The sequence below is a fragment of the Cynoglossus semilaevis genome, chromosome 11, assembly GCF_000523025.1.
Source record: "Cynoglossus semilaevis isolate Cse_v1.0 chromosome 11, Cse_v1.0, whole genome shotgun sequence".
Lineage (NCBI taxonomy): Eukaryota > Metazoa > Chordata > Actinopteri > Pleuronectiformes > Cynoglossidae > Cynoglossus > Cynoglossus semilaevis.
Genome location: NC_024317.1, coordinates 15,356,885 through 15,378,799, shown reverse-complemented (window position 1 = coordinate 15,378,799; position 21,915 = coordinate 15,356,885). Strand labels below are relative to the sequence as shown.

At 41.1% G+C, this 21,915-nt stretch overlaps 3 protein-coding genes across 3 annotated transcripts in view; 2 read left to right on the top strand and 1 right to left on the bottom strand.

Moving 5' to 3' along the window:
- Positions 1-1,745: 1,745 nt before the first annotated feature.
- ngfb (nerve growth factor b (beta polypeptide)) lies at positions 1,746-6,456 on the top strand. The gene has a single exon (XM_025060457.1). It carries the CDS (start codon positions 2,104-2,106, stop codon positions 2,710-2,712), a length of 609 nt encoding a protein of 202 aa, XP_024916225.1. The 5' UTR covers positions 1,746-2,103; the 3' UTR covers positions 2,713-6,456.
- A 96-nt stretch (positions 6,457-6,552) lies between these two features.
- LOC103386553 (uncharacterized) lies at positions 6,553-12,483 on the bottom strand. Its single transcript, XM_008320882.3, has 9 exons — positions 10,979-12,483; positions 10,129-10,219; positions 9,896-10,038; positions 9,201-9,355; positions 8,991-9,126; positions 8,573-8,688; positions 7,950-8,123; positions 7,644-7,733; positions 6,553-7,486 (listed from the first exon to the last, which is right to left on the bottom strand). The coding sequence occupies exons 1-9, from the start codon at positions 11,154-11,156 to the stop codon at positions 7,343-7,345; spliced, it is 1,227 nt and encodes a 408-aa protein (XP_008319104.2). The 5' UTR covers positions 11,157-12,483; the 3' UTR covers positions 6,553-7,342.
- A 734-nt stretch (positions 12,484-13,217) lies between these two features.
- tspan2a (tetraspanin 2a) overlaps positions 13,218-21,915 on the top strand; it is a 12,520-nt gene continuing 3,822 nt past the window's right edge. Inside the window, exons 1-2 of the mRNA XM_008320883.3 lie at positions 13,218-13,522; positions 17,751-17,853. Of these exons, the coding sequence (XP_008319105.1) occupies positions 13,454-13,522; positions 17,751-17,853 (172 nt within the window). The 5' untranslated portion in view covers positions 13,218-13,453. The remainder of the gene's footprint in view (positions 13,523-17,750; positions 17,854-21,915) is intronic.

Below are 21,915 nucleotides of genomic sequence, written 5' to 3'. Positions count from 1 at the left end.
GAACTTTTCAAATTGAGATACTGTAGATTGGTTACTTTTGTCTGTGAATTAAAAACAAATATTAGCATATTATATATTTTTTGTAAAAATCGTTATCGTTTTTTTTCTGGTGATGATGTGTGCCATAAAAATAGTTTTGGGGATAAACGGCTGTATATGAAAGTTAAAGTCACTAGATGGCAGCATTGCAGCTCATTTAATTAATCTCATACTCATACAGTGGTTTGTACTGTAATAAATATTACCAGGTCTACGGAGTCGAAAATTAAGTGTATAGACAATATTAGCATATCGGCTATCGGCAAAAAGTCAATATCGGACATCTCTACTGATAACTTCAACCCACAGAGTCTGCTGCACACATGTGCAAGACAAAAGAATGTAAGAGTAAGAGTGAAAACATTGAAAAATAAAACAGGGTCAATAATGTGTGCCTGGAACCGTTGTGCCTGATCTCATGGCACTGATGCCTTTCATCTTCCATAATCCTGCAGCTCTCTGTCGTTTTTCTATGGATGTAATTAAGTCGACAATTTCGCTGTAGTTTAAAAGCAACAATTGCTGAGGATCTTGGCAGGACAGCGATACAACCACATGCTCACGGCAAGAGAACCTGTTAGAAAACCCCCCACCTTTGAGGTCCGATCACGTTACTGTATGTATGAAAGGGGGTCGCTGAGACTCTGAACCCCTGCAGCTCTGCAGAGCTTTACGTTCAAGCTTGTTTTGGTTTTTGACCCAGAACGTCTCTGTTTTAGTTCAGTCTTGCTGCAAATATTTCCCCAGGGAGTCGGTGTGCGGAGACCAAAGGCAGAGCCGCACCGAGAAAAATGTCCCCTGGTGGATTGGATCTTCCCTCCGAGATTCGAATTTTGTAAACATGTTTAAACAAATTGCCAAAACTTTTTTTTTATACTTCTAAAAATGTTTCCACATCTCTGTTTGTGAGCATAATGACACAGCAATGACAAAAGACCTTTCCTGGTAATGAATCTGCTTACAGTCAGACGCGACGATTAAGTTCTTAAGTTCATGCATTAAAAAAAAACCTGATCATGACATCAGCTCCATTAAAACAGCCACAATCTTCTGAAAAGGGGAGCAGCACTGCAGTCATTAAAAGCACTTTGCAACACACGTTTCTCATACAGTAGGAATGTCTTTTCAGAGTTCAAAAATCTGCAACAAATTGGTGACAATTCTTGCCTCAAATACTTTTAGGGATACGTCAAGAGCAATATTGAGGGTGAAGATATTTTTGGATAGTGTTCCTCAGGTTTGGCACACATAATCATTGACGAGTTCTCATCCTCTAAACAAGCTATAACATCTTGTCTAATCACAGAACCCGCCATCTTTCTGTCCAACTAGGATGAGCTCAGATTCATGGAACTCAAATTAGTTTTTTGCCTAAAACTGATGTATGACTTCCTCTTTGGTTGAAAACACTCTCTGGGGCTTTTTCTTTTAGCAGATTGTGTTTAGTTGCTGTAAATTATTTTCGAATCTCATTTTGAGCTCTGGCAAGCTGGATAAATGTGGCAAAAGACTTCCCTTATAAGAAACCCTTTTTTTTTTTTAAGTCGGTGAGCAGTAGGGGGCATGCACACTGGCCAAAGATTGTCAGGCCGATGTCCCAGAACCCACATCCATACAAAATTTGGACATTTGATTGATTTGATTAGACTTTGCTCCTGTCTTTTGGAGGTCTTTGAAGTCAGGTCAACTAAGAAAAAGACGTTTTTACAAAACCTCTAAGTGAATGGCTGTGTCTGGAACAGCCCTACACCCTACAGAGGGCACACCATTTTGCGGTGGTGTCTGAAGGTCTATTGAGTCGACGCTGTCCACTTTAAAGGGTACTCAATGTATCCCACAATGCATTTCAAAATCTAGGGTACGTCAGAATGTAGATTGCCAAAGCAGTATATCCCATCATTGCAGTCTTTACAACATGTGTCCGTCCATCTGTTCTTATTGTGCAACAGCAAAAATGGTGTCCAACATTCAAATTGCACATACAAGGCAGTCAGTGTTCAGCATCAAAGAGTCAGTGAGTAAAATGTAGTGTCTCCTCTGCCCCCACCCTCAGGTTGTGTGCCCATGAGGTCGTCCATGCTGGTCCTGCTCCTCTTCTTCAGTGCCCAGGCTGTGGCCTCCATCACAGGGGACTCGTGTTCTGCCGCATCGTCGCAGCAGCAGCAGCAGCAGCCAGGTGACACCAACACCATTCCCACAGTGGACCCCAAACTCTTCAAAAAGCGCCACTACCTCTCACCCAGGGTGCTCTTCAGCGCTCAGCCGCCCGATGCAGAGCCGGGAGCATCACAGGTCGGCGGGAGAAGGACCCGCCGGCGAGCGGGGCAGCCTCAGCACCGCGGCGTGTACTCAGTATGTGAGAGCATCAGCGTCTGGGTGGGCAACAAAACCAAGGCCACGGACATCTCAGGCAACGAGGTGACAGTGCTCCCAGACGTGAACATCAACAACGTCAACAAGAAGCAGTACTTCTTTGAGACGACGTGTCACAGCAGTCGCTCGGGCGGCTCCGGCTGTTTGGGAATCGATGCGAGACACTGGAATTCCTACTGCACCAACTCACACACTTTTGTAAGAGCGCTGACTTCCTTTAAAAACCTGGTGGCGTGGAGGCTGATACGCATCAACGTGGCTTGCGTGTGCGTGCTCAGCCGCAAGTCATGGCGACAGTAAAGTCCGTCCTCGCACCTCACACACTCACAGGTGGACATACTCAGTTGCGTCCGTTAAAATGGGTTTGGAGTTTTTTCCGGAGTTTAGCATTTTACATAAGAAGAACACGAGAGGAGATCGTGTTTCAGGTGTGTTCAGAGCAGCAGGAAAGTTTCTGGAACTTTCAGACAAAGAGGTGGAGCCTAGGTGGAACGTGCAGGAGGCGGGGCCCTCACTGACTGACTGGGATTATTCCAGACAATTCCCTGTATTTTTTTCCTCGTTGCCTGACTTGGACATTGTCCATAAATTTGAGGAGGGGGGCTGATGGTAAAGTGTTCCAGGGAAACATCTCTGCAGACATCTGTGGACTCACATAACAGCCCCTCCTGAAAATTTTCAGGAAAATGTCCCGACTTGAGTGTACGACTCTAAGCAGCTATATAGATATACACATGCAGGTAGTTGTGACTATCTCTGTATCACCAAAGACTTGTCACTCAGCACAAAAGTAAATTATTGGTATTTGTATCAGGACTGCATGTACTGTATATACTTCACCAGACCTGGGTCAAATAGTAGCTTTGATGTCTCTGTGTATCACAACCTACTGCAGGTCTTTATTATTATTATTATTATTATTATTATTATTATTATTATTATTATTATTATTATTATTATTATTTATCTCGTTCTCTTTTAGAAAGTACAACTGTTCTTTAACGACATTCCACCACGCAATTTCTTTAACCCTTTTGCAACTTAACCAAGTAAAGCAGTTAATGCAAATATCCTGTCCTTAAATCACGTTTCTTAGCGCAAGTGATGCAAATTACATGTTGTTTATTTTGTTTTCTTTTCTTTCTTTTTTTTTTTTTTGCATTTAATTTGTTTATAAAGTCACGGCACAAAACCTTCCTTCATGTCAAGGGTTCCACGCAGACTTTGGACTTTTATTCAAACGATAATCTGGTAGTTGAGAAGAACTGACATATACGAGGTGCAGGCAGTTTAGAAAAGTGATGCAGCGTGTTGCTAATAAACATTACCTGATAAGAATATGGCTCTATCTGTGGGATTTGACAACATCTGGTGGTCAAAATCATTTTTGTCAAAAACCTCGGTGAAGACTTTGTTTAAGTGACTTAGTCTAAACTGCAAAAACAATCACCACCATGTGGGCCACGTCTAGTAGCAGTTTAGTATGTTATATATGTTGTTGTTTTTGATCTGCAGCGCCCCCATGTGTGGATAGGACTACTGACAGGAATCTCCCCGACTCAGACTCAGCTGAACTTTATTTAACTTATTTAATATTATGACTTCTACAAAACTGCTTGTCTCGTTGCGCAAAAACTATAAAATTACAAATCAGTGCTGATTCCCCCTGGTGGCAAAGGTGGAGAAAGTAAAGAAATGAAAAGCCATATGCCTTGATGGTTCCTCCAAAGGGCCCCTACCACACTGCAATATCTTCCCCAAGGGGCACGCCCCACACTTTGGGAACCACTACCTTAGACAAAATGTAGATGGCAAACTTTGCTTCAATTTAGACAATTGATTCAATTTTGAATATTAATAAAAAAATGTTTTTACAGAAGTCAGAGACTACATTTAATTGAGCATAACCGTGTGGTGTCCACAGTTATGTCGTGTTAGCTGACTGACTGACATAAACCGAGGCCCATTTTGAAGTAATAAATAAATAACTATAGATATGCCTTGTTTATGCCTTTTCTATGAATAGGAATAGATTAAAGAAATGAATTGTAACTTTTGAAGCCGTAGCTTCGGAAAACTGCACTTGTCCTGACCTTAGCTGCTGCTGCTGCTGCTGCTGTTGCTGCTGCTGCTGCTGCTGCAGACGCTCTAATTTAAAGCTGCTGTAAACGGTGTCGTTCTCTGGCTGCCTTTTGGCTCACTTCCTGCCCGTTGCTGCTGTTAACATATTTTCTCTTATGTCACCTCATGAACATCTACGGTCATAGGAAACATCATTTCGCAGGCAATTACCCATAGTCCCCGAGTGGAGAAGTCATTATTTCTCTTGAATCTTGTCCCGTGATTGGATCAAGTGTTGTCAAAGGCCTTTCCCCTTTGATTTACTCAATGTCCCCCAGATACAAGCCTTTTTTCAGACATGAAGTCAAGAAGCGGTCCGTACAATTGGCTTTGGACATTTTCCAGAGATCGCTGTTCGCATGTGATGAACTCAGTGGGAAGAAAACATCTGGACTTCTGTGTCTGCCTTTAAACAAAACAGAAAAAGAAAAACATGACACTGACCAAACACTCCGGTGCCGTGACAGCTGTCAGAATGCAGAGCTTTTCACATGTGTTTAATTAACATCACGCCTCACAAACAGTCATCTCTCCTCACGTCGTGATCATCCGAGCTACTTCACAATGAACTGTGGACTCGGTTCAAGCTGCGGCTCCAGGGTTTGAGTGATCGGATCACTCTCGAGCTAGAAACCGCAGCTAAGCGTGTCACACGGTGTGTGCCAGTAAAACAGCACCCTTACACACATAGCACTTAGGACAATTATGCAATTTTTCTGCCTACGGTTACATTTTCCCTGAGCTCCTTGATCCAGGCATTTCTACATCTGCAACCTTTGGAAATATTTGACCCAGGTCTGATATAAGCAAAAAAACTTTTTGTTAAAAATGTTGTTGTTGACATTGTTATTTATTAAACACTCACATACATGCACTGTGTGTCTGCTGAAGTCTCTTCCATGTAGCCCCCGGGTATTTCACCGCAAGTTTTACCAGCAGGAGAAATTTCTTTCAATTGACCTCAACGAAAAGTGAGGAGGAAACCCATATGGCTCCAGTTTACTGCCAGTAATTTGGTGTTTTGGCTTAGCGTCGTGTTTTCCTTCTGCTGTTCATTCGACTACAGATATATAAATAAAAAAAAGAACAGAAAAGGGCCAGGGGGGGCACAAATATGAAAGAAATAACAGTTTTTAAATGATTCAGAAGTACTGATAAAAATCAGAGCTCATCAATATCTTTAACTGTGACATTTTGGTGTGGACGGCGTCTTCAGACAGATATTTCTTATTTAGTGTCTGTGGAGGACTGTGCCATTGTTGTATATCACAGCTGACATTTAAGGTGTCTGGGGTGAGCTCAGTGCTCTTGGAGGTAAAACTTTATAACAGGCAAATACTAAAGGAGAAGCTACTGATATGAAGTTTCCAGAAGAAAAAAAATGGCCTAAAAATGCGCTATTCCATAAAAGATTTATTCTTCCTGTTCTCGATCATTTGTCAATTCTATAAATACGAATAAACAATGTGTCACTGCGGGCTGTGTTTACGTCAAACTCAGGTGCCGCTCGGCGGCCCTGGCCCTGAAAGAAGTTGCAACGCTGACCTCTAGTGGTCAAATACTGCAACATTCCTCAAATAACGCGGGGTTTTTGTCTGGATTTGTTTACATTTAAAAAATGCAATATATTTGACTGTTTGTGCTCAAAACTTCAGTTCAAGTTTATTCGTTTTAGATTGTTTTTTAATAATTTCGAGGTCATTTATAGAACAAGGTCTAATACAGTGTATAAACATGGGCAGCTGAGCTGTGAAGTCTGGCAGGAAGTGTTTCCTGCAGCTGAAGGTGTGGGAGCAGTCTTTGTGTCAACATGTAGTTGCACTGTCTGTCCAGCGTGTGGTGTAAGTAGTCTTAGTGGGTCTTTGTTATTCCAGGTAAATGACAGGTGATAAATCAGACTGGTTTCTTCTACACCAGGTGATTCTCCATAACAAACGTGGTGAAATATTTTTAGACAGGCTGCTCCACTTGTTGAAGCCTCCTCATCATCAATCTTCATCAAGACACTGAGTTGATGTCTTTACAACCAGAGCTGCTGGTCTCTCAGTCTGGGCCTCTGCCTTTTCTCTAGTCTTGTTTAAATAAGTGGCAGGTGATTTCTTTCAATCGCCGCCACCTCCACCTCTTTCACCTCCTCCTCCTGCTCCTCCTCCTGCTCCTCCTCCTCCTGCTGCTGCTCCTGCACACTCAGTCTTTAACATTAGCAGGTACCTGCCTGCGGCCCCTGAACCCTGTCCCACATGCCCTGACATAGAGATGAAGTATCCAATCTGCAGGATTTTGCAGAGTTCTTCATATATTATTATTATTAATCACTTTATTTATTATTATAATTATTCACTAACTCCTATTCCATCTCATCAATATCATATTCCATTTTTAATTTGACTTTTTTTCATTTAGGTAGTTCCCTGATTTCAACATCTGACCTGCTGACCTGCTCTTCAGCACCATTCTTAAATCCTCGTGCCTCTTGTGCAGGTTCTCTGCTGTGTTCTCATCTACATGTCTCCTGTTTTCACTCCCTTATTCTTAAAGAACATCTCTTCAGCCGTTTCCTTTTTCACATACCTACTTCAACCATTGGCTCTCTGCTAGTATAGTCAGCAGAGGAGGTCTTGGGTTCAGCGTCAGGCCCAGGGACACATTGGCATGTAGAGGAGCTGGGAATCTAACCATGACTTCTCTGAAGGAGGCTGATCCACTCAACCACCGACCCACAGCCTCATAGTCACAAAACAAACTGCTCCTGCAGAACTGCTGCAAAGGATGTGATCGTTGTACCAACGTCGCATCAACATCGTCCACGTCACCCCCACGACGTTGTGTCTCCACCCACCTCGTTCTGCCATCGTCCATGAACTCTAAGGTTGTACACACAGGTGTAGTTGGGGTGACCCCAGTTGCTCTCCACCTGGAGCTTGACATAATTGAAGGTTCCAGTTTTGTTCGCCTGCAAGACATCAGAGGGTTTTTTTATCCAAAACCAATGGGCAGACCTAGCTTCTAACCAGTGACCTTCTTACTGTGAGGCAACAGTGTTAACCCATGTGACACAGTTTTGCAAATCAATCTGTACATGTTGTTATTATGTATTGACTAGAACTCACTGGTATTTTGAAAGTTTGCATTTGACCTCCGTCCCGATCGTAGAGAAAGGTTCCTAACCGGGACATTTCACAGTCCAAGTATTCCATGCCCTAAACGATGGAAATAGAAAGAATAGACAAAGAAAAAGTTGAGAGTTAGCTCTTGCTATTTTAGTGCCCTTGGCAAGATTAAGGTGTGGTTGTTTGTTGCCCACCAGTTCTTCAGCGCAAAAACTGTCTTGTAGGTGTAATAATAGTAGTACAGTATAGTATGGTAGCATAGCCCAAAGTGTTAAATCCGTAAATAAATAAACCATAAAAACGTACATAGATAGAAAACACTTTGGGAGCAGCGTCGATGGTTCCACTTGGGGACGAGCTGTTTGAGATGTGGCCCAGAGACACGTGACTGATGACCACAGGAAACGGAAGTCCGATAACTAAATGACCCTGATCACCTGGGAAGGGCCAGCAGCGACCTGGAAGAAGAGTCGAATGTCCCTGCAGAAAGTCAAAAAGAAGAAACAACATTAATATAAAAAATGGTGCAAAGATTCATGTCTTCACACTGTCAGGTAAGAAAGAATGTCACTGTCATCTCGTATAATAGCATTTACTAGCACATAATGTGTTAGCATTGCTTTACTACATATTATTTTACCATATATAACTGTTTGTTTGTTTGTTTGTTTGTTTGTTGTTCAGTCACTAAAGTATTTCTTCTTCTTTGGGCTTTACTGGAAGATTTGAACCTTGTGAGTTCCAACACTGCCACCTACTGGTTCTTTTATCTAGAGGACGATTCTTTCACTTGAACCCACTTGTTTTTTAAATGAAGTAAAATATAATATACTTGGGACCAAATACTTTCTATGACTCTATAAAAATGACCACACGGTCTTAATTTCAATAATTGCAAATTACAAGAGTCGTTTGTATGTTTTTCTTACCTCAATCACTACACTAGCACCCACAGCTGATCGCCACAGAGGTATTCCAAAAAATGTCCAGTGGGGCTGAGGCGTCTGGTACGCTTCTGACGTTAGAGAATGGACTATTCTAGCTCCTGCAGAAACAAAGACACAAACAAGGTTGCATAGGAGTTTGAAAGCTACATGAAGGCAGGTCAAAGTGTTCAATTGTGTCTGCATATGTACATTTGTAAAAATGACACTGCCACTCGTGTTACAGTGGTATAATCGCCGCCTACTGTTAAGGAGTGTGAATAGGCAAAACTCTGCTGATTTTTTTCTTAACAGTTTTTTTCGCCTTTCTAAAAGGCCTTCAAGTCACTGAAAACTAGTCTGCGACCCATCAGTTGAGAACCCCTGTTACACAGACGTAATAACAGGGGTTCAGATATCTCACCTAGAGACTTGAGGGCAAAGTTGGTCAGTGAGTCAGCGAGAGGGAAAAGAGTGGTGAGTCTCCTCCTCAAAGTCAGCAGCTCGTCCTCCATCTGATGGGATGATTCCTCAATATGTCGACACGGTTCAGGTGGACCCTGGAGGTGAGAGGACACTTATTAGACACAGCAGCTCGAGGACAACACTGTGTGGTTCCAGGAGGCTGTCTCACTTTAATCTCAATGATGGGTGACTCTGTCACACTGTGGTCTGGAGAGCCGTCCATGAGTGTATGGATGAAAGCTAATATTCTCGACAGACAGAGGGAGACGTATTGTCCTGGATCAAAAGAGCTGCCCGTCCATGAAGGTATGAAGAAAGCTAAACCTGAAGACAGAGAGGGATTTTAGCCAACTGTACCAAAATATTCAAGTGACAAAAGTTCAATCTAAGATTAGGATTTGCTTGATTTCTCATGCCTTTGCACATATTTAATAATTATATCATCAGGAAAACTGTCTAAGTTTACTTCATTGGTCTGAAAACATTTTATTGGTTATTCCACTAGGTGGCAGGAGATGGCCCTAAAAGCTAAAAAAAAGAAAGTTGTTGAAGAAGATAGTTTCTTCAATTCCTGCGAGGACGTCAGTGTTTTATTCAACTCAACAGGCCAAGGTTTCACACCGAGTATTTAAATTAACAGTACATTGAAGCAATGAATTATATTTCATCACATATGTTTTTGTGACATTTTATTCGGCTTTTTTTAATGTAAAATATGTGCTGTTGTCTAAAAAGGATGGGAAGATGTTTTAATTGTACGTTGTTACAACTGTGGGAGGAGCCAAAAGCAATTTTCCGTCCTGAGTGGACAATAAAAATAAATAAATATGCATATTCTGTTGTAGTCCGTGAGAAGTGACCTACCAATACATAATAAGATGAAGATGATCCACCACAGGCTCCTCTGACTGAACTGAAAGAGGCCGTTCATGGAATCATCGATTTTCTCATCCATGTTGCTGACAGAGAGTTTTCTTCGAGGAAAAAAACGGCGTCTTTTGAAGACTCTAGGATGATAAAGAAAAAAGTGAAACATTATTGGTGCACAGTTCCGATGCACTTAAACCCAGGAACATGTAAATGTTCAAAATGTTTACCTGTACAGGATTTCTTTGTAGGAAATGATTGGTTTTCCCTCACTGTCATAGTAACCTGAGATTTGTAGTCGGGAGCTTCTCCGCATTATGGCTGTGAACACAAGCAAACACCGGCCTGTGAGCTGTTCTGTTTCACACAATCACTCATGAAACTAATCCAACTCTAAAAAGACGCAACAAAGAGTCGAACCGAGCCAAACATAATGTAAAAAATAAAATGGTTTCAATGTTAACGCATCATATTTAAAAGAAATATTTTCGCTAGGACTAAATTTTAATGCAGCATAAAATAATAGGCAGCAGGACATATAAAAATAACATGTCGTCAGCTGTTTACTTTAATGATATTTTATTTATAACCAATATTTAAAATCAGTCAGAAAATAAAAAAAAACACCAAAAAACATTGATGTTGAAGATAGTTGATGAATATGGTCAAAAAATAACTACACACGTGTCACATGGGGGCAGTTTTACAACAGTCGTCCTGTTCTGACACCTTCTCTACTGATTAGGGACACGGCAGGATTTGAGTATGTCTCATACTGTAATACCAATGAAAATTACTTCAACGCAGTCCATACGTCTTATTCATAAATTCATCTCCGACTGCTTTATCCCGTCAACATTTGAGGAAGGATCTAGGGCCAATCCCAGCTGACATTGGGCTAAAGGTTTGTTCAAACACAGGACACATCACCTCTAGTGGACACATGCATGTAGTTCAATACCTCAGCGCTGGTGTTCGGAGTATCTGTGAGCTCATAAATGATCTTTTAGTCAGATTTATTATTATTAAGATTGTCCAAGTCAGTGTGTCATACTGTGTGTCATACTGTGCAAGTCACACCTCTTACAGAGTATTTAATGCCGACTATTCTGTCCTCCTTCAAAAAAAACCTTATGATGCGTGTGGTCACATCTTGATCCAGAACTGACGGTCTTCTGAGTGTTTGAGGAAAATCACCAGAGTGGAGTTTAATGGCATTCATAACTTCTTCCAGGTTCCACAGTGGTGTATTCAGCATAACCTCACGGCTCCTGTGTAAATATGTGACATCACAAAGCTCAGGATGAAAGGAAATACAAACAAATGACAAAGTGGGTGATGTCACAGCCCAGTGACATCACAGAAGTCACTTAAAAGGTAAGAGTGTGTTAGGAGCACACAGGACTGCCTGATGGGTTCATATCAGACTGGGTTGTAATGTGTTAGGCACTGTGATTGGTTCCTTGCCTTTACTGTACTTAGAGCAATAGCTATAAAAGAATTCTGGCCTACTGGTTCTCACCACAGAGGATGCATCTCCCCTCTGTGCCCTGTAGAGGAAGCCCGTCATCAGGGATCGACACAGTCTGCATTGTAATAGGACCGTAGTTTTAAAACCTAATGTCCTACCAATGAAGGGGATAATGTGGGATCTGTTTTAATACTTAGTATTTCAGAAAATCCTCCTCTATTTATACCTTTAATTAATCTTTAAAAGTACACGTTTTTATTGTAATGCAGTATGTTCTATTTTCCTTGTTTCGGCTCCCGTTAGAAAATTGTTCATCATAGGTGCACATCTTATTTTGGCCACTAGGTAGAGACAAAGACATTTATAGAACAGCTTTATTGAAATCTTGCATACCATAGAACAGACGTTTAATATATTTTTAAACTTCTGTGTGTCCGTCCACCCATCTATATCATCCATCCACATGTCATTCTATCCACATTCCAGCATGCCTATGGCTGCATACCTCTGGTTGTAAATCTGTAACAGAACATAGCAGGAGTGGGCAGTGGGGATGTCATGTGATGTGTCCCATGATCCTCTCTGGCCGACAGTCAGGGGGTCGTCTGCTGTTCCCTCCCACATTAGCGCAGCAAACAAAGGCACCGCACAAATACAAGAGGCTTGACTGTGAGAGAGTGTGAACCCACACTGACCCTCTTCCTCCCCTCCTCCCCTCCCCAACGGGTGCCCACAGCACAGACACAGAGTGAAGTCAGTCTGGAGAACAGACCTGGTGTACTGGACAGGGATGCATTTAAAAAAATTGCTCTGCATTTATCTGCAGAGCAAGAAGCTACTTATTCTAGTGGAGCACATTTGTTGACTGTGACACAGACAGGCTGCAGCGCCTGTGCAACGACACCTATTAAGGCCATGAGAGTTTCCACTGCAGGTTACTGTGTCTCAGCATCAGAGTCTTCAGTGGAGGCTACGACCAGAATTTTAGAGCAAACGCAGGAATCAGTGGTTGATAACCAGGACAAACAGCTTCTACGCTGACTCAGATGGTTATCTATGTGTGTCCATCTATATATTTAATATATTTAAACAGATTAAAGTTGCACTGGGTAACATTACTACTATACTGGTTACTAAACGTCTTCTGAATTATTTATATATAAATAATTTTTCTATATATGTATATATATATATAATTAAGGTTGTCTGTTATTAACTTTTTCCCAATATCTGATAAGCCGATATCGTCCTATACCAGGCCTATATGAGTATCCTCTGATACAGATATAGGCCGGGTAATATTTATTTATCTGTACAAACCACTGTATGAGTATAAGATTAATAAAATGAGCTACAATGCTGCCATCTAGTGACTTTCACTTTATTATGCAGCCGTTTATATATGCTAATATCGGGCCGATAATATCGGCAGACCGATATTATTGTACATCCCTAATAATAACTCATTTAATATACCTAAGTAGTAGGCACATATAAATATTTTTATCATAAGTAGTAGTAATAGTAGTAGTACTAGTAGAAGAAGACGAAGTAGTAGTTGTTGTAGTAACAATAATACTACTAAGTAGTAAGCTCCTACTACTATTATGTGTTTATTGTTGTTGTTGTTGTTGTTGTAATTATAACATTACAGGGCCAATCACCGTGTAAAAAGAAGTTGGTGTTTTGTTTTTGTTTGTTTTGTTTTTTATTTTTTTACTTTTTAACTGACTGAATAAATTCACCACGGTTGTTCGTTGTATCAAAGGACCGTTTCCCTCGTGGGTCCCTGCAGGACGACACCCACTGTGGCTACCTCATGCACGTGCGCACGCACGCACACGCTGGTGGGCGGGACGGTGCGAGCTTTGTGCAGCAACGGTCCAGCAGCCTTCCTTGTGCGCACAGCCTTGTGCGCATGTTTTTGTTGTTTTGATGTTGTAGCTGCGGCGCAGACCTTCATCAGTGCATGGGTTTGATGCCCGACTGCAAGAAGTGAGAATCTGCAAAAAAACAAAAAACAAAACCAAAAACATTGATATCAGCCGTTCAGCTCGGGGACACAGAGACTCAGAGGCGACACCATGGGCAAGGTGCAGGGGGGGATGAAATGTGTGAAATATCTGCTCTTCGTCTTCAACTTCATCTTCTGGGTAAGTCTCACGAGCCGTCCGTTATTCGCCGTCTGTGCCTGTTATCGTTGGTTTGATGGATTCATTTATGACGATGTCTGTGGATCAGACTGTTGTTTACCTGCATCACGCCACAGACTGAAGCTGAGAATGTTATTATTCATGGAGAATTTGTGCTGATGGTGTTTCTCTGTCCACCTGTTCTGTTCACCCCCTTTCACCCCCCCCCCCCCCCCCTCCCTCTCGCTTTTTAAGTAATCCTAAATCGATCAGTTCATGTCCGTCCATCACCTCCCACCTCACTCAATGGAGTGACGTTAATTATTCACGAGTACATCACAGAGCAGCCTGTTAACACTGATATGATTTATGTGTGTTGTACACCGCTCACTGAAGCACACACACACACACACTATCAACCTGCAGTGTGTGTGTGACTTTTCCAACACACCCACTGTTCTGATGCCCACTCATCACCTCACTGTGCTGTGATTTTCCTGCTTTATGTTTAGGATCAGATCAATGCTTCAGAATGAATGCTGCATTATTTTAGCACTGGGCTGGAAAAAGCTAGAATTAGTAACAGGTTTGTTTGTTTTTGTTTTTTGTTCTTGTTTTTTTTTTCTGGGTGTCTCAAATGAGTCACACCAACATACCGTCCTAGGTATATTTTTTTTATTGTGGTATCAGTGGCCGTTGTTTAACAGGCTTAAACAACCAGTAAACTCATGTTATTTCCTGTTTCTAAATTACAAATTAAAGTGACCTTTTCTTAAAGGAGATTTTCCGTCTGGAGTCCTGCACACCAACATACAGTCCTAGGTTTTTGTTTTAATTTACATTACTCCTCATTAAGCACCTTCTTTTAAACTACAGTAGTCGCTCTACGGAGGCAGCCATGTTGAACTCAACATGTTTTAACAGGAGCCTACATGAGATGCTAAAAAACCAAATACATTTGAGGTCTTTATAATGTAGATAGTATACAGGCTTTATATGTTTAGACATATGTAAAATAAAGTCTTAAACAGTTTGTGATATTTAGCATCAAACACTCAGGTGTCTGTGGGTAATCAGTTTTCACCAATTCAAGAGATGGTTTATATTTGTGTGTTTGAAAAAGTAGTTCTGCCTGGATCTCTCACTCTCTCTCTTTCTCTCCCTCTGTCTGAATTCTTTGTTTTCATCTCTGTGTTCTGCAGATTTAGATCTGCTCAGATTAAGTTACCTGTAGCCCCAGCTGCTGCCTCCTAGAGGCTGCTGTTGTTGTTTTGGGTTTTTTGTTTTTTTTTCTTCGTGTTGTAGCTTCGGCCGTCATTCTGTTGTAGCCTGCCCAGGAGACAGGTGTGATAGCTACGCTTTTTAACTTTGTACTCAAACAAATCTACTGCATTGTGGGATCTCCTCCTCCCGGCTTAATGTCTGGGTGTAATCACAGATAACGGAGTCATTGTGGAATTGGACGGTTTTGATGGAAATTTAATGAAAACAGGATGGAATAGGAATCTGGAATTAGGTTAGCACTGCCGATCTACATTTCATATCTATGTTCAAGAATTTCCCAATGAAAATTGTGTGTTATTTTAAACTGCACATTTTGCCATGAGTAAATGTTCTTTGTTATTTTACATTCAGTTCTAAGCTATTCAAATAATACACAGCTTATTTTTAACCTATGCAAGATTCTGTGAGTTGAGGTTCCAGGAAAAAAAAAATTGAAAAAGTTGTCTGATTAACTAAATTAAACTTTTTATGACTCTCCTGCTGTACCTGCACAAACCCCTAGGGGTCCCCTGAATGTACACCCTGTTGAGAAAATACAAATTCAAAGAGTTTTCATTGAACTTTTAAAAAGAATCCCAGTGTGCGCAGTGGAATACTGAAGGATATTCCGTGCTACTCTTGAGGTATTATGGTAATGTAAATATTCAGATTGGAGAGAGTGCACTGACTCATTTGTGCTCCGCTCGACGATCACTTGTGTCACCCCGTCACACACTGGCGTCTTTGTCTGCACACTTTTGGGAGTGAAAGCAGAGCCGTTGTAGCAGCGGCTCAGCTGGGTGTGTATACAGTACACTGTCATTTTAGGCTTTGGAGCCAAATGAGAAGCCATTGCCAGCGTGAGTTACATCATCCAGGCACTGTGAGGCTGGCACAGCCTGTGGCCAAATGCACCATGGGAGCCGGAGTGCCAATGCTGGCATTCAGTTATGATACTTTGATATGTGATAGGAAACAGGCGCTCCTGTTACAGACTATTCTGTTTCTTCTTTTTTTTTATTCTTCTTCCTGGCAGCAGATATTTCACTCTGAAGTCCTGAATGATCAAATAAGGAGGAATAATGGGAAACATGGGTGTCGGCTTAGCTTAGTAAGATAAAACCATATGTTTCCTTTGGCTTCAAACTATTTTGTTTTGTTGTAAATACTTCAAAAACCATAACCTCAATCCCCCGTTTACAGATGTTAATATGTACGCTGGTTTCAAACGTCACTGTCCATAAACTCCAGTGCGTGCCTTACTTTTGTCACCACTAGGGCTGTTTAATTCCAGGAGTTTTGCCAAGTTCAGAATTCAGAAATTATAGATTCTATCCAGTGCAGACGAAAGACTTAAAGTACACTGTGTGCACAATTATTAGGTGAGTATTTTATCCATAATTTCCAACTCCAAGCTGTATAAACTTGAATGCCTATTAGATTTACTGCATATCAGGTGATGTGTATTTGTGTAACGAGGGAGGGTGTGGTCAAAGGAGATGAACCCCCTATATCAAGGTGTGCATAATTATTAGGCAGGTTCTTCTCCTCAGGAAAAATGGGCCAAAAAGAGATTTAACTGACTCTGAAAAGTCAGAAATTGTAAAAAGTCTGCATCTTTCGAGAAGACTTGACTGATTCTTATGCAAGACAACGCTCCATCACATGCGTCAAAGTTCTCCACTGCGTGGTTGGCCAGTAAAGGCCTTAAAGATGAAAAACTAATGACATGGGCCCCTTCTTCAACTGACTTGTATTGAGAACCTTTGGGCCCTTCTTAAGCAGGACATTTACAGTGAAGGTAAACAGTACACCTCTCTGAACAGTGTCTGGGAGCCTGTGGTTACAGCTGCACAAAAGTTGACTCTGACCAGATCAAGAAACTGACTGACTCCGTGAACGGAAGGCTTGTGACTGGTATCGAAAAGAAGGGTGGCTATATTGATCACTAAGGTTTTTTCTTTTGAAATTTTAGAAATGTTTATTTGTACATTTCAAGTTTGTTTATTATTCTCACTTTAACAGGTGAAAATAAACTCTAAAATAAAGTGAGATGGGAAAATCTTTGTTTTTCATTTAGTTGCATAATAATTCTGCACACTAATAATGGTGTACATGTAGATATTCTCTTAAGAAAGCCAAAACTTCACTTTACTACTTAAATGTTCAGGTTTGAGGGTTTGTGAACTGTAGTTGTACAATAACAAAATGAATCCTCAAAAATACAACTTGCCTAATAATTGTGCACACAGTGTAGTCTTGAGCATAGAGTAGGCCGGGGTTACAAATACAAACTCCACAGTGATGTTTTTAAGGTCAGTGAGGGCGGATGTGATTGTACACATGCACTGTATATTTGTTAATGATATTAATTATACCTGGTCAAGCCACTAACCTAATATTGTCCCAGCTCACAGTGCACACTCAGCCCACTGACCGCCGTTTGAGTACCATTGGAAATTAGGAAATAAAAAGGTTTTCTTTTTTTACTGACAATAGCTCAAACCAACCAATCATAGAGAGGAGAGTGATCTGGAAATACAATGGAAAAATGTGTTGATATAACACATGAGTATGACCTCGGCCAGGGAGATGTGTGAGCAGCCCTAGGTTTGTCATCATTTAAATTGAGTCTGAGCTTAAACTGATGGATTTCCTTGTTTTTAAAGTGGACAAAAGCCCAGCAGGACTCAGTGATTAACACTCATGATAATAGAGAGAAAAGACAGAGAGTGAACACTCCCTGGTGCTTCACTGACCAGACAAAGACGGGACCAGACGCCAGGAGAATCTAAATCATCTCAAGGTTCATAAACAAAGTTTGAACCTGGGTTTCAGAACAAAATGATTGGATTTTATCTCAGAAGATTTCACTCGAAGCCTTGAAATCCTGGAGCCGTGTTTGACAGAAGGTTTCAGAGTTATACTTTGTTACTGTGTGTAAAAATCACAGCAGTTTCCTCTGTGACTTTTTTTCTCCCCTCAGTTGTCAGGTTTGTTGGTGTTGGCCGTGGGACTCTGGCTCAGGTTTGACCCTGAAACTGTGGAGCTCTTGGCTGGAGATGAGGCCCCCGACACCTTCTTTATAGGTAGGTGCACTGATAAATCACCCAGCAGACATCCGCTCATCACAGCACCCACTGAGGATGGGGTGTCCAGGCAGTTACAAAAGTCTCAAAATACCAAAGAGCAAAATGTGTCTTCGGTGACACCGTGGGCTAAAATTAACTGGTGTGAAAACACACTGCAGTCTCACTCAGTTATTTGGTGCATGACATTTTTATTAGTGGTTAAATACTAATCATATCATTGACCATACTAATAAAAAAAAACTTCACCTACTGATGTTGGTTCCATAGTGAAGTTGTTATCACATCCTGGGTTTCCCAGTGGAACCATATATTCAACTCCACATGTAAGTCAATGTAAATGTGATAAAGTACATCAAAGAAGCCACACAGGAAGCAGTCTGTCCTAAGTGTTGGTATGAACACATTCCTGTAACATGAATCCCTCTGACACCTTCAGAAAATTATACACCGCACAAATGCTAAAACTCACAATTGATCAATAAATGACTGGGACTAAATCAGTAAAGGTTGAAAATAAAATAGCTGAAAATTTCCTCAAACTGTGTGTCACAGTTTGTCATGAGTGTGAGCAGGCAGCACGAGGGAGACTAATCAGGTGCAGTGAATGTAGTTATAAAGTGCAAAAATCACAAAAAATGGGTGGCAAGAACAAAGAGCAGAACAAGCCATGAACACCAAACACACAGCAGAAACACACCAACCAAAACTACCATCACCACAGAACAATGACCTGACCTGGACAGAGTGAGGCAGAGAGGTGTATATACCCAGGGCACCAGGTGACAGGAGTGAGACTAATGACAGAGACACAGGTGAGGGTGATGACACTGATGAACTCAGACTTCACACTTTTTTGCATTTGATGAAGACATTTTGATGTAACATGTTAATGAATTGCATGCTTTTTATTGTAAAACTAAGTGAGGTCCAGAGACAATCCAAATTCACGTAACACATTTTTTTAAATTGGGTTTCCTTGAGCCTGAACTACCTTTTCAATGTCATATCTCTATAGAAAGAGAGAGTCAACATTATATTGACATTTTATCAACAATGGAACAACAAACCAAAATAGGTCTGACACTGACGCCCACAGTTTGGGAGACAACAAGGTTAAGTCAAAGTCAGGAACCAGGATGAACCAGATCGCAGTTTACAACTTTCAAAAGAAAAATAAAGGTTTCATGCAGTTTTTTTCATCTGTAAGCTAATGTTTAATGACTTGGTCTCTTTTAATTTAACATTTAAACAACATCATTAGAAGATAGTGTCGATCCAAGCAGAGTGACTAACTTGGGATTTATAACATCCAACAAAAGACAGAAAAAATGATAAAACAAAAAGAAAGGTAAGAATTCTACATCAGTGGTCCCCAATACACAGAAAAAAATGCATAACTTATATTATTTTATTTAGTTTTATTTATTATCTAATTCTGAACAATGTTTTATTTTGAAACATTACCAGATTTTTTTCCACTGCATCTGTCTATAACTCACACTCACATTCATGTCAGGATGCTTGCCTCAGTCACATGTCTTACCTACATCCACTACTATCTTAAAGGGTCTGCTCCGGTCAGTAACACATAGAACATTACCGCTAAATTGAAACCCCCCAGCTAACAAAATGAACAAAAACAAACATCTTTGGAAAGTTTCTTTGCACGAATAAAAGAGCCAGTGAGGAGACAAAAGAAGAGCCAAAGAAGAAAAAAAGAAAGAAAGCTGCAATTAACAGACAATGTAAGGATTCCTACTTTAAATATGGATTTATTTGTTCCTACGTACCAAGACTGTGCTGCATAATACGCGGCAGGGCGCTCAGAGGCAATGCCTTTAAAATGGCTTCGCCAGTTGGAGACCAAGTGTTCTGCATTAAAAGACAAGCACGATGTTACGAGGACGTGCTAATACCCCGTGGCTAATGTTTATTATTATATTTAGAAAACACTAGTTTATGCCTATCGTAACATTTTACTAATGGCCGAAAAATGTTTGAAATAAAACTTCAGACATTTAACCGGTCCATGGCTCAAGAAAGGGCAGGGACAACCGCCGTCATGGTCTGGTCTGACCCACTTACATGTGGACCACAATGCTGCCACATTAATGCTCCGACTGTTTTATGTCCAATCTGACTGATGGCTGCTGAAATGAACCGTTTGTGTTATTGCTGCTGTGGCGGAGACACTGGCTCCTGTTTACAGGCACATTGATCTGCTGGGATGATACAAATGGATCAATCAGACCAACGTACACTAATGATGACAAATAGACCGCTGGGTCCTTAATGAAGCTTTGCTGAAATAACTTTGAGGCACTTTGTGCTCAGCTGTACAGTGATAGTGAATGGGAAGATTCTTCCACAACAGTGAATGACTAAAACATACAGTGGATGGAACAAACACTGCTCAGTGTGGAGTTGGACTCCACATAATGGGCCCCTCTCTCTCTCTCTGTTTCTCTCTCTCTCTCTCTCTGTCTCCCTCCTTCCTCTACTTCTTTCTTCTTGGTTTTCGTACCACAGATCATTAGCGTGAGCCTATCCCTGCTACTTCAAACTTCAGCCTCTCTTAGCTGCTTTGTGTAAAACCACCCTCATCTCTAGGTTTGACAAGGCCAACCACAAAACTCTGATATGATTCCGGTGCAGCAGCTGCGTTCATTGCAAAATGCAAAGTAAAAGAACGCAGAGCACACTGTCCCGTTGAATCTAAACTGTAGGGACCGTTTTTTTCATGTCCTCTTTTTGGATTACATGCAAATGTCAGATTCTCTGTCAGTGTTTGCAGTGACGTTTTGTCCTGCAGTCGTGAGCTACATCCATTTTTGTACAATGTGTGTGTGTGTGATGCATCGAGCAGTGGTTTGATTGTCTTACAGAGGAACCTGAGCAACAAAATAAACATTTTGATCTGTGTGCAAAGCAGAATGGCTCAGTGCTGCTGTTACCTCACAACCTCAGCAAACAGACCAAACAGACTGATGCCATAACAAGGCCAAGTGGCAGCATTCCCCCGGGGTTAAGGTTATTTTCCATCCTGTAGCCTCTGTTGCTCTGAGTTCACAACAGCTGTTGTGTGCAGGATGGAGACCTGCATGACCAGGAGCTGCAACCAGCTACCTTAAAGAAAATCAGTCTTCTCTGTTAGCAATCAGTGGTTACAAGGAGACTGCGTGTAGCGTAGAAACTCATTCTAGGCCTCTGTGTGTGTGTGTGTGTGTGTGTGCACTAAACTGTCCTATATTTCCTTTGTTAAGCCCTACATCCTACTTTAAATCCTGTGTCCCTCACTTCCTCCTCCTCCTTTGTTTTAACAGCAACAAAACAACAGCTTGCCTCCCCCCTCGTGGATTAATTAAATTGCTGCAGCGGTTGCTGTTTATGTCACTGATTAGACCCTTAGCGTGGACCTGAGGGAGTGGTCCGGTGTATGGTTACAGACTAAAGGGCTCCGTCGTGAGGGCTGGTATCAGTGAGGTGACGCAATCCTGGCTCACAATGACAGGGGGGCGGTGGGAAGGAGTGGGACGAACTCTGCAGCAATCAGTCTGAAAAAATTAGATTTTTTTTTTTTTTACAGGCTAGATGGCATCTGTTGTATTGTGTTAGCTTGAATGGACCATGAATGGATAGAGAAGTGAACGCAATAATGTGCTAATTCATTATTGGTTATCAGTATAACTCAATAAAGCAGTGGTTCCACTGTCTTCACATTTCTATATTTTATTGTTAAAATAAATATATTCTTTTATTTTAAATATTTTTTATGTAAAACATTATTCACATAAGAGACAGACTCGTACTTAGTTTTACACGCTGTGCCTTGCGCCCCACACTTTGAGAATCATTACACTTAACGGTCTCTCTTAATCGTTTCACAACCTGTCATTTAGTTTTTTAAGTTTATTAAGTCATTTTGATTAAAACTTCTTTCACAAAATACCAGAAAACCACTCTCTTCATAAACTGAACCAGATATCAAAGTTGTTGTGCCACACCGCCTTCCAGAGGTCAAACTGTGAACTGCAGTTATGTTTTGTTTTATCTATTTCC

Bases quoted from the DNA above. Each gene is read 5' to 3' on its own strand.
- ngfb (XM_025060457.1), top strand. From the start codon at position 2,104: ATGAGGTCGTCCATGCTGGTCCTGCTCCTCTTCTTCAGTGCCCAGGCT.
- LOC103386553 (XM_008320882.3), bottom strand. From the start codon at position 11,156: ATGCTGAATACACCACTGTGGAACCTGGAAGAAGTTATGAATGCCATT. The intron at 9,127-9,200 runs GTGAGACAGCCT...TCTCACCTCCAG, and splicing joins CACCCATCATTGAGATTAAA to GGTCCACCTGAACCGTGTCG. The intron at 8,689-8,990 runs GTGAGATATCTG...TTGTTTCTGCAG, and splicing joins CTTTGCCCTCAAGTCTCTAG to GAGCTAGAATAGTCCATTCT.